The sequence below is a fragment of the Coturnix japonica genome, chromosome 2, assembly GCF_054131305.1.
Source record: "Coturnix japonica strain WE chromosome 2, WE-NBRP24, whole genome shotgun sequence".
NCBI classification, from domain to species: Eukaryota; Metazoa; Chordata; class Aves; order Galliformes; family Phasianidae; genus Coturnix; species Coturnix japonica.
In genome coordinates, this window is record NC_140664.1 from 84,949,770 (window position 1) to 84,961,817 (window position 12,048).

The window sequence follows — 12,048 nt, forward strand, 5'->3', positions numbered from 1 at the left end:
GAGGGGGGGCCCGCTCCGCGCCCTTCCCCTTGCCCCCGCGCCCCGAGGATGGCAGCGCTGCCCGCAGAAGAGGCTGGCGGCCGCGTCCCTCCTCTTTTTTTTTCCGGCGGCGGCAGCGGCGGCGGCGGATCATTGTTGTGTGGGAGGAGGGCAGCGGTGATGGACTTGATCTCCCGGGTCTCCTGCTGAGGCGGCAGCACAGCGCCCGCCAGCCAGCCAGCACCCGGCAGGGCCGCACCAAGCCGAGCCGGGCAGCGAGCGACGGCCCCGGCGGCCGGGGGTCCGCGTCCACCTCGCCGCTGCCGTCCTCCCGCACACGGACACGCAGCGCCCTCCTCCTCTGCCCTTTCATCCTTCCCCCCCGGCGTCCTCCCTCGCGGTCTCCCGCGGCGGCAGATGTGCTTGGGGCCACCGCGCAGCTGGGACTATGGTGAAATTTCCAGCGCTCACTAACTACTGGCCCCTCATCCGCTTCCTGGTCCCTCTGGGCATCACCAACATCGCCATCGACTTCGGGGAGCAGGTAAGGCGCCGCCGCCCGCTCTACCCCAGGGCCGCAGCGGGAAGGGAAGGGACGCGACGCAAAGCGCAGCCGGGCCGGGCCCCGCTGTCCTCTGCCGGCGTCCCGCTGCCCGCAGCCAGCCCGGGAGCACCGGGTCTACCCCGACCTCAAGCTGACGGGGAAAGACTTTTTAATTCCCCCTTGCGTTTCAGGATTATATAACGTGACATTACATAATGCATAAAGGGTTCTGCGTTTCTTCCCCCCGTCCCCACCCGGCGCTGCCGCATCGGCTCTGTCCCCAGGCGGGGCCGTCCCGAGGGGAGGGCGGGCGGGCGGCGACCGACCCGGGGGTGGCCGCGGGGCTGCGGGCCGGTGACCCCGCGCTGCTGCGCTCCGGCTGGCAGCGGCCGTGATTGAGACAGATAAAGGGTACGTGCACCTCAGCCCTGCTCGGATACCAGAGTGTTGTGGGGCATCCCAGGCTGTCCTGAACCCAGCTTACTACCTTTCGTACTTGACATACTCTGACCGTGCTCTTCATTAAGGATGCTCATATGTTATAATATGCTGCAGAGAGCTCTGTGTGGTCTCTCCTTTTGGTGTTTATGACAGGTAAGGCTCCAGCTGTGTTGCAGGCTGGGATACAGGGGCTTACACTGCCTTTTTATTAGGACACAGTGCCCATACAGCTTTTCTCCTTACCCCAGATCACTCAGTTTTGCTCAGAAGCTCTTGGTTTTTAAGCAGAGTAGGCACCTGCTCCCATATTTCATAAGCAAAGATATCAGAAAACTAATGTGTACTTTCACCTGTTATGAAGAGAAAAATCAAAGGACACATATTACAGTAGGAAAAACAATTATCATGTGTTTATCTTGATCTCATTTTGCTTCCTAGTCCTTTAAATAAGTAGTGATTAAAATAATGCTGTTCCATCCTTGTCTAACAACTGAGTATCTTCCTACTGAATCAGTCTTTTGTAATCATGCTTAGGGAAAAAAAAGAAAAGGTTGAAACAACAAGGGAAATGGTGACTTAAATGCTAATATCTGTACCATGGAAATAGCATGCAACAGAAGTTAAACTGAAAATAGTTCGTTCAGCAAATGCCATGTGACAGGTGCGTGCATACAGTTTAATTCATACAAGGTCAGCTTGATTCAAAACCCATGTCAACCTGTCAGAAACATCCCATCTTTGGTGTGCTCTGGACTAGAATATGAAAAAATAACAAACAAAAGACTGCAAGTGTATAAGTGAGGGCTCTTCTGTCTGATCTGGAATGAGTTACACAGCAGGGATGTTAATATGTGGATGGTATTTATCTATCTTATCTATCTTTTACAGCAGCGTGCACAGAACACCTCAGAAAGTGGATTTTTGATACAAACACAACATTTGTGGTGTTGGTTGAGACTTGCTTTCTGGGGGGTGTTAGGGCACCTATTTTTGAGGTGGGTGACTGGGTAGGTGTTTAATTAAAGAGGGAAAAATTAGCAAGTAGTGAGACTGCTGAAGAAAAACTGTGATTGGTAGTGGGAGCTGGATAGGGGCATTGCATACTGACCCGGTGGGAGCTTACCTACATGGAAATCAGGAAATTGAGGCAGGGACAAAGTCACTCCAGGTCAGAAGAAATCCTCTTACTGTCCAAAGGACAGTCATTGCATACACACTTGAAGTTTTGCTGTATTACATGTATTATTTTTAATACCCATAGGACATTAGGACTTGTGTTGCTGAAAATACATTGGCTTCCTGAGCAAGTCACCTTTCTGCTCTCCGAAACTATAATAATCTTAATAACAGGCCTGAAAGGAAGCCACATAAAAGAATGGGTGTGCCAACTGATAGCTCTCAAAGGGCTCCGGTACGTCCCTCAGTGAACGTATGCTTTGGATAAAAAAGATTTCTAGGAATGATAATGGCAGTCAAATTATCACAAAGTAAAGAGAATCCCCTCTGGACAGTGCTGTAAAAGAAACAGGAGAACTAGAGATCAGAAGCAAGAGATGACTGCAAAAATGAGGCAGAGAATGCTTTTTGCATGAGCAGAGAGGAAAAGGTGTTTAAAAATACCGTAAGTCAGAAACCTTTTTGATACGTTGTATTCATACATTGCTCCCTCAAACGGGAAGGGTATTTGGAAGAAGTATTCAAAGCACAACCTTTATAACAGAACCTAGCAATATTAGTCTGGGACTGAAGAGTGCAAAGCAAAAAGAATCTCAGTCTTTTTTTTACCGGAGGGACTTTTCTAAGTGTTGAGTAGTTTTGTCCAATAGTCAACATAAGTAGGAAGCTGCCAAATAGTTGTTGATGTTGCTGTCTGTATTTCTTTCAACTTCAAGGGATGCAGAGTACTTGCAGAACATATTTTGTGGCTGTCGTCCTTGTCCTACACAGTTTGTTTTCTCTGACAATTTTGTTTAGTTGGTAGGAAGTAAAAAATGCTGGAGCAGTGCTCGTGAAAGCTGGCAGCTTATCTCCTGCAGTTTGCTCAGCACCACTGTAGCCAGAGAAGAGTCTCCCGCTGACCCTGGGACCCTCATCCAGCAGCACTTCATGCCAAGGCTGTATTACAGAGCTATTCCAGTTCAGTCATCTGACCTCGTCTGTTCACCTCATGAAACCTTCTTAGACAAATACCTGATATCTTTTTCTACTAAAAAAAGTAATCCTGCTGTATGACGGGGTAAATTGCCAGCAGACTGGTGAAGTAAACCATTTCTGATCCATTTCCATTACCCTCTGCAACCCATTTCTCTTACAGTTTATTTACGCTATTGCATATCTTTTAGGAAATTTTCTTCTGAGGGAAAGGCCTTCAGGAAAGTAATCCCAAATATTTTGCTTCATTTTCCCTTTTCTGCAGAAACAGTTCAATTGTGTGTATGCATGTACTTGCAGGTATGTGCTTATTTACTTATCTCTATGTACACCCACAAATAAATAGGACAGAGCATTTATCTAAAGAGCTTGACACCACCAGAGTAGAGGTTAGCCCCTTCACTATGCTGGCAAGAGCATTTCACTCTTAGAACCTTATCATAGAATGACCTGGGTTGGAAGGGACCTCAAGGATCATGTAGTTCCAACCCCCCTGCCTGGCAGGGCCACCAAACATACACCTTTACTAGATCAGGTTGCCCAGGGCCCCGTCCAACCTGGTCTTGAACACCTCCAAGGACGGGGCATCCACAACCTCCCTGGGCAGCCTGTTCCAGGGCCTAACCACTCTCCTAGTGAAGAACTTCCCCCTGGATTCACTGTAACTTCCCTTATCCCTGGATTCACTGTAACTGGCTGCTGTAGATCAGGATTTGCACTAAAAATCCTGACTTCAATTGAAAATGATGTTAAGCGTACACGCTTGGAAGGAAATAGATCAACTGCTCCCATGTGGTGGAGTGGAGCACAGCCTCAAACAACTCACCCAGCAAATAGCACTGCTGTAACCCCATGCATTCAGAAATCTATTACTTTCTTCCTCAGTTTTCTTTTTAACACGCTTTCAGAGCTGCTCACTTATACCATCATGGCCTAAGTTGTAGTTTATGTTATTGTATTAGCATTGTTACCAAGGGGGTGAGATGAGGTGCAGCTTATTTAAATGACTTCCTTGAAGTGCACAATCAGCCTTCAGCAGGATGAAATATAGTTTGCAAGTATGACTGGTGACTGTCTGCTGCTCATGGGAGAGGTCAGACCAATGGCAATATTTTGCAGTATCTGGACACTCAATGACCTATCTGCAGTTGTCCCTTAGTTGTTTTAGTTATTCACTGGAACAGGGGTGCTTTGCCTACAGTGCAGCCGGGCCTTGAATCTTTAGTTTCAACTGATGTTGGCTGGGTAGTTTTATTTACAAACGCTACTATTAGGCATGCAGACATAATGTTCGGTGGCACGCAGCTGCTTGGAAACTGAACCCAGGCAAGCAGAATCCAACTGCCAATTTCTCCTGAGATCACAGGAGAGTTCGTGTCCTGCAGGGAACTGAGCACAGTTCAGTAGCTGGGATCCAACTATAAGGAGGTGATACAGGTTTTAGATTCTAATTATTTTTATTTTTTTTTCAATAATTGTTCAGAAACCAAACCTTTTTTTTCTTGAATTTAAATGCATTTCTCTTTGTTTTTCCTTAAAAAACAAACAAAACAAAAAAAGTTGTCAGAAAAGCAGAACAAGTCATGAATAATGTATCAAAAAGAATTAGCGAGCTTATCTGCTGTCCGTGCCATTTGCAAACTGGTAGGGGGTTAAACATTTTGATTAATACTTTATGAAGCTCATTTTGTGGGTAGGTGTTATTGTCTGGACATTCAGAACAAGCATTTGGAGGGATTTGGGCCAGGTTTTGTAACCTCATTGTGCCACAGTTCATCTGGCTTTGAAGTGTATTCGGATGCCTGCCTGTGTGTCACAGGGCCATAAGGAGGACGAGTGTTTCAGGAGTGCTCTGAGATGAAAGGTGCCGTGCAAGTGCAAAGTATTTCTGGTAGTGCTGCTGCCAGAGGTCAGTGACTCACTGAAATCTTGCGGGACTTTAGTATCACGCAAACGAGGAACCCTGCACTGTAATTAGTGCAGACAATGACTGTGTGTTATTACCACTTGCAAAGTATGAGTATGATGGAGATACCCAATTTGTTTTGAATTAGCATGAACTACGTGAAATTTTAAATTAAATTAGTAAATTAAGTCTTATCTGACGTGTAGAATCAGAAACTGAACTAAACCCACAGAGTTGTGATTTGCAGGATGTTGATCTGAACACGTATGCTCCAGAGACTATCTAGGCAAAGCGTGTCTTCCATGCCAGGCTGAGTCCTACAGCCCTGGCTGCTAACAGTTGTCTGCCAAGCACTTGGAGGTTTCAGGCCAGTGCTAAGTGTTCTGCAGACCCTGTGGACAGTTCTTGAGAATACACGAGTGATTAATTATGCTTACATGGCTACGTTAGTTGGCGGTGGGCATTAGATGCCAGACACACCAGTCATACAGAGTGTTTGCTGGAGTTTCACAGCAAGCGGTACACAGTGAGATCTGGGGAGAAGTGAAAGATCTAATAAAGCACAAGCAGATAAAAGCCAAATCTCAGCAGTGCATTATTGTTCTTAACTGTAACAAAGATGCATTCTCCCAGCAGCTGAACTGATATGTATTTTCATTTGGTAGCAAGTATGATACAAAATAAACATGTAATGAAGAGTTGTGGATCCGTTTGGACTAGAAACTGTGAGAATGATCCTCAGAATAAGGAGCCCATTTCTTGCAGTGCTCTGTGCTGCTGTACTATAGAATATCTAACCTAGACATAGGATCTGTAGTGTGCTATTTTTCACCCGTCCCTCTCCTTCCTTCACCAAATCAGTCAGCTCCCTGCTTTCCACCTCCACTGTCTCCCACCCCCCAGTCAGCATTTGCCCAGTAGGTTGTTATAGAACTTCTTGGTCTCTGGCTTGGAAGTTATTCTCCCTAGCTGAAGATTAAGTGGTGTGGTGGGAGGGGAGGGTTATTTACCATATTGCCTAGCGATCCGTCTAGGGCAGAGGGCTCTTTCTGGAGTTATCCTTGTCCTTCACTGGGAAAGAATCATGTTGAGGACAAGTACTCTAGCTGCATGTTGGGGGACAGGGCACTTGAAGTCTTCCCCTTACTTCAGTGAAGTCCAGTAGGTGAAAACAGAGTTAGGAAGGAAAAATACACTCCAAGTCTAATTTTAAAGCACAGGGGTTTGGACCACCATATTCTGCATCACAGAAGGAAAAGCAAAACTCCTCCTTCAGAGTTGAAATGACCATTTGATTTGTTGTTTTTTGTTGTTGTTCATTTCTTTTGGTTGCAGTTTTACAAAAGTATGTAAGCCGATTTCTGTTTGCATTTGATTTGATCTGAACTCATTTGTTTTTAATCTTTGCTCACTGTGCTACTGCATGGATTACCTGGTTGTGTACAAAACCTTGAATGACATGACCAATCTTAAGACTATTTGAAGATAAGTGACTGCTTCTGTGTGCAAAGAAGGCACAGATGCTAGGCTCCAGCTCTGAAAGTAGAGATTCTAGCTGTTAATTGACTTGATCCTAGACAAGGCATTTGTCCCTTTCTTTGTGTGAGTCCTGTCAGTTCTAAAATAGAAATGTGTTTCACAAGGCAGTTACAAAGTTTATTCCTTCATGTTTGTAAAACATGGATGTAAGTTGCGGTATAAATAGAAAATGTAAATATAGCTGCCAACTCATGCAGAAACCTCCGTGCATAAAACTGAGCAATTCCAAACAGATTTTGCTTTGTAGCTACTTTCAGAAATCTGTGATGTTCTTAAATAACATGTATTACTGCTAAGCTCGATTCCAGTTTAAACAGCATGTCAGAACATGCATTTCTGCAAAAGAGAAAAGGAAAAACTGTGATGACCTTCGATTTCAATCACAGAATCACAGAATGACCCGGGTTGGAAGGGACCTCAAGGATGATGTAGTTCCAACCCCCCTGCCTGGCAGGGCCACCAAACATACACCTTTACTAGATCAGGTTGCCCAGGGCCCTGTCCAACCTGGTCTTGAACACCTCCAAGGATGGGGCTTAATCTAACTAGGTACTGATACCTCGTTCTTTCTGTGCATAGAATCCTGTAGATTCTGGGGAGGGGGAAGCAGGAATGTTAATGTGCAACTAAATTACTAGGTTATACTTTTTTCTGCTTGCTTCATTTTCTACTGACACGTTCCTGTAGCCATGGTATGGGCTGCTGATGCCTCTTCCAGTAACTACTAGCTTGAGAATTAAAAAGAATGACCATAAGAATAAGAGACCCGAATGACTTCTGCTTCCAAGAAGCAAAGCTCTGCAGTTCTCTACCTTCTGTCTGCTCTGTGGTATCACTCCTGTGGAAGAATTTACATAGTCTTGTTACTCTACATTAGAGTTTGTTTGAATGTGCAGTTTTTCTTGATTAGTTCCTTTCTGATATACAGTAAAATAAAAGTGCCTGCGTAAAATGTTAACTAGAAATTAATTCAAGGTGTAAACAAGCCTTTGGTTCCAAGGAATGCTGAAGTACAGCGTTGCTATTTGTGAGTGCAATTGATTTCCATACCCATTTCAAGAGCATACTGAGAAAGGACAAAGGAAAAATACTGGAGAGTAAACAACAGTTTGCTAAAAATAAAACATAGTGTTAGAATGGAATGAAATCATATTTAATTATTTTCTCCAATATTATGCAAGGAATTCACTGTTTCTTGTTTGGCAGTGCTATTACTGCTGGAGAAAGGGTGTTGGCATGCCCAGTTTGCTTTGCTGATATGGCACCATTTCTCGTTGGTGACTTGACAAATGTCCAGCTTTTAGTGTGGGAAGTGTTTTGACTACATTGTTGGAACTGGCAAGAATAAACTGTAACGCACAACTTAATTTCCAATGACTCGCAGTAGATAGCTCTTCTGCTTTGTGATTGGATTGCTACATCAGTTGTTTCCGACCTTTATCAAATTTACTGCTTTCAAAATCGTCCATTGGAGATGCAGAAAGAACGTCCGTACAGGCTGGATTGCCTGTTAGTGTTCACATTTTTCTTAGCTGTTTGACTTTTTGTATGTAGTTTTTCTAGTACGGGGTTCTGTGGGCTGTATGTCAAACACCCTAACTGCAACCATTATTTTCTTTTCCTGAATCAAGTCAGATATGCAGAATGTGAAGGCACAAGAGGTGAAATTTCACTGCATCCACTATTGTCTTTAGTGACAGCATTTGACATTTACTTCCCTGAAAATATATTATTTATGTTCATATTTGATTAGACTATTTTCCCTATTTGCATAGTAGTCTCATTGTGTTTGCCCTTCTTTAATTCTGCTGCAAATCGGGGACCAGTGTCTTAATTTTATTACCTCTCCATCAGTGAATGGTAGCTGTTGCTCCCTCTAGCTATGACCAAGTAAGGTGAGCTGAGCTGAGACAGGCCTCCGGCAGCATCCTGTTATGAAGATTTTCACAGTATCACAGTCTTGTGCGGGTTGGAAGGGACCTTAGAGATCAACGAGTCCAACCCCCCGGGATTCGAGCCTCCTGTGTAGCAGAGCGGCACTTCTACCACTTGCGCCACAGGGCGGATTCGTACCCAGGCCTCCGGTGTTGCAAGGCGGCATTCCTACCACTGCGCCACCAGAGGCGCCAATTTCACTGCTGTGCCATACCGGTATGCACCAGTAAGTTGGGAGCCTTTCATCTGCAATGTGTAGCTCTGCAGACAAAAGACAGGCTAGCACAAGTCCAGCATTACCATTCCCCCTGTTACCAATTAAAAAGTGTTTAGCACATTTGAAGAGAAAATAAGTAGTTAACAATATTACAATATTATAAGGCAGGAGGACACCACATTTTCAGTTCTGTTAACAGGGAATAAAATGTCAGTTACATAAGGGGAAATATTATAGAAATGAAATACTTAAGCTTGGGCCAAAACAAAAAAAAAGGGAACTTGATAGCTGTCTGCAGTCTATGAACTGCAGTGTGATTATGGAGGAGAAGAAACAATGTTAGCTAGGTCAGTGCTACAGAGAAGAACGTGTCCCAGAGCAACAAGAGAGACTGAAGCAATTAAACATAATTTAGACTGAAAAGGTTTCCAGATAATTTTTCCAAGCAAAATGCAGTAGTTGTTCCAGCTCATACATTACTTAGTTCTAAAATATGTTGGCATGAAGAGTGCTAGGCTTTAGATGGCATTAGATGTTGGTGACATTTCAAATTCAAATTCAAATTCCATGAATTGCTGAAGGCAAATAATATTGTGATCACTGTGATGTATTGCATGTGATGAATCAAACCTGAAGACCACGTCTTCTGGTCAGAGGGTCATACAACTGGGCCACTATGTACTTCTCAAAGATGATCAGTGCAGTCTAGGAGGGCAGTTAAGGACAGTTAACATGGACTCTTCCTAATATCTTGTACTACTCAGAGGTTTGGAATTTCTGATATTAATTTCAATCACTTTGGCTTTTATGATCATTATACAGTTTTCTTAAATGATAATATTCTGTTTTAACACAACAATTCCCAAGTTCGGTGTACAGAGATGGCTTGCTAGGAAATCAGTATTGTACTTAATTAAGTATTGACTGTGAGGTCCCTGTCATGTTCATTTTAGAAGTGAATAATGGAACAGCATATTCTTTGCTACCTGAGCAAACAATATGCAACTCTTGAGTCTTGGTGGCAGATCTGGGAAAAAAAATGCAAACCATTTGAGCTTCTCAGAATCCAAGAAGCCTTCCAGTATGAAGGAAATAGAGTGTTAGAATTTCCTCAGTGTGGAAATGAGATCTTGCCTCTCATTTTACAATGGAAGCTTTCAGAGTGTTTTAAAGGACTTAAAGAGATAGCTGCCTTGAGAAGATGCTCAGCAGAAACAAAGGGTGTTTTAGTTACTGTGATGACATAAAGTGCATGTGTTGCCTTCCAGCCTTGTACCTTGAAAGATAGTAGTCTTTTCAGTTTGCTACTGTGGTTCATTTGCTGTGCCTTGTTGTCTCTTAGTTACTGAAACAGTTTAGTTACATAGGCATCCTATCTGCTCATAGGTAAATACCAATCTCTCTTTGACTTGGGCAGTCAGGGGCATCGTGCAACGGCCCCGTGTGTGTGGATTTCCCAGTTAATTTGCTGGCAGCAGAGGGAAGGCAGGGCTCAGAGCCCTCATTCCAGTCCCAGTCTCTGGAAGGGATGTGTAGACAAGCACATTTCTCCTTATTTTCCTCCCCTTCAAACTCTTGCCTTCCTCGGGGGATCACATCATGATCGTCTCAGACAGTCAGTCCATTTGGCTTTTGCCCTGCTATTCGCTTTTCTGACTTAGTCCACCAACCCACCCAACTTCAACCACTCTAGCATTCTGAAAATGACTTGGAATGCTTGAGTTGCATTCCACTGACCATAGCCCAAGAGGCTGCTTAGGGAGAGGAGTTCAAATCTGCTGCTAATTACAGCAGGGAGAACCAAATGCACCTGGGATGTGCTTAGGAGGATTGTTGGTTTCCCTCATTCACTAGCACCAGTGCACTGTCTGTAGGCTGCCCCACAGTTGGTGGGGAATAAATCTTCCCTTCTCAGTGAATGGATCATCTTCTCTATCAAATTTTAATTTTGCCATTTCTTGCTCATTCTTTTTTTGAAGCCCATTAAAATAACCCCAGTTTTTACAGTCACAGAGATATTTCTGAATGTTTTACTCTGCTCTTCAATAGTACAAAATGACTGATAACATGTAGCCACAAATCTACTATGACAGCATGATCAGCTTCCTCATGTTTATGTTGAGTCATGACAATTTCACAGTCTGAAACATTTGCTTTGGAAGAGAAAGGAAGTTCAAACCATAAAACATTTTTAAGATCCACAAAAACCTTTCTGTTTGCTCCAGGTAAATAAATTTATCAATTGCTCCTCTAATATGGAAGATAGATGTATAAAACATGTGCACTGTATCATATTTGTGAGCATGAGAAGAGAATGCATTTACCGAAAAGTGGTTTACTGAGTGGTGCTAAGTACTGTGCTGATTACTCACTTGCATGTGAGGCAAGATGGTTAGAGAAAGGACAAAAGCTGCATGTGAAACTGTCTAGGTATTTTCATGTGTGCATGGCTGCCTCCTGTAGTTTGAGCTGCTGTGGTGGTTGCATGTGCAAATGTGGCTTTATTTTTGAATAATTGATTTTCTACATGAATCTCATCTTGAAATACAATCTTGAAGCACTCCTGCTCATGGCACCACTGTTCTTTACATACTTGTGGGTAGTCATTTTGCTTCAGAGCTTTTTATTTCAAAGCATGAAAGCATGACGACCTTTCAGCATTCATTGGCTTGTTCTTATATGAGCTTTCTGAGATACAGTCAACGGTCTAGTGGTTAGGACATGCTCCAGCATTGTAATCATCTTTGGAAGAGCTTTCTTCAGCAATGCCTTCTGGATTTGATATAAGCAGTGTCTAGTTGTTTTGGGGTTTTGTTTTTTTCTCCTGCTGATACAGTTCAGAGGCCAACATTTCTTCCTTCAATAAATATATGAGAAAACACAGCAGATAGTCTGCTTGACACTTTCTTATTCTAGGGTTGACCTATTGGTGAACTTTGAATCACTCTCCAGAAACGACCTGTGCAGCTGTAGGTTAGCTTCTCCAAATCACAGTATCCCTTTTTTGTCACCTGCAATCTCCAGCCTCCTTATGAGCAGCTGTATCACCGGAGACATCATAGCTAGCAAAGGCACAATCCTTTCCTCAGGACTTAGTGAAGAGAATGTATGTTAAGCTGCATATTTGTGACTTGAGCTCCAAGGGTTCACTCAGGCTTGCGGCAATCTGCAAATGTGGGTTCTTCTGTATTTAATACGTCCACTGGTTTAAAGGTAGAAATGGGGCAAGTGGTTAAAGAAAGGTCTGGATTAAGGAGGAATCTGCAGGAAAGGGAAAAAGCCAGGCAACTTTTGCTTTAGCAATACCAGCACATCCCAGAAGTGTGCAACAAATGC

General features: G+C 43.7%; 1 protein-coding gene across 2 annotated transcripts in view; it reads left to right on the forward strand.

Moving 5' to 3' along the window:
• The first annotated feature begins 390 nt into the window (after positions 1–390).
• Positions 391–12,048, forward strand: part of ANKH (ANKH inorganic pyrophosphate transport regulator) — a 102,152-nt gene continuing 90,494 nt past the window's right edge. The window contains exon 1 of one of the 2 annotated variants that reach the window (XM_015854397.3): positions 391–523. In XM_015854397.3, coding sequence (XP_015709883.1) covers positions 428–523 — 96 coding nt within the window. In that variant the 5' untranslated portion in view covers positions 391–427. Of the gene's footprint in view, positions 524–895; positions 1,118–12,048 lie in introns of those variants that run through there. The other variant, XM_015854398.3, reaches the window with a different exon arrangement.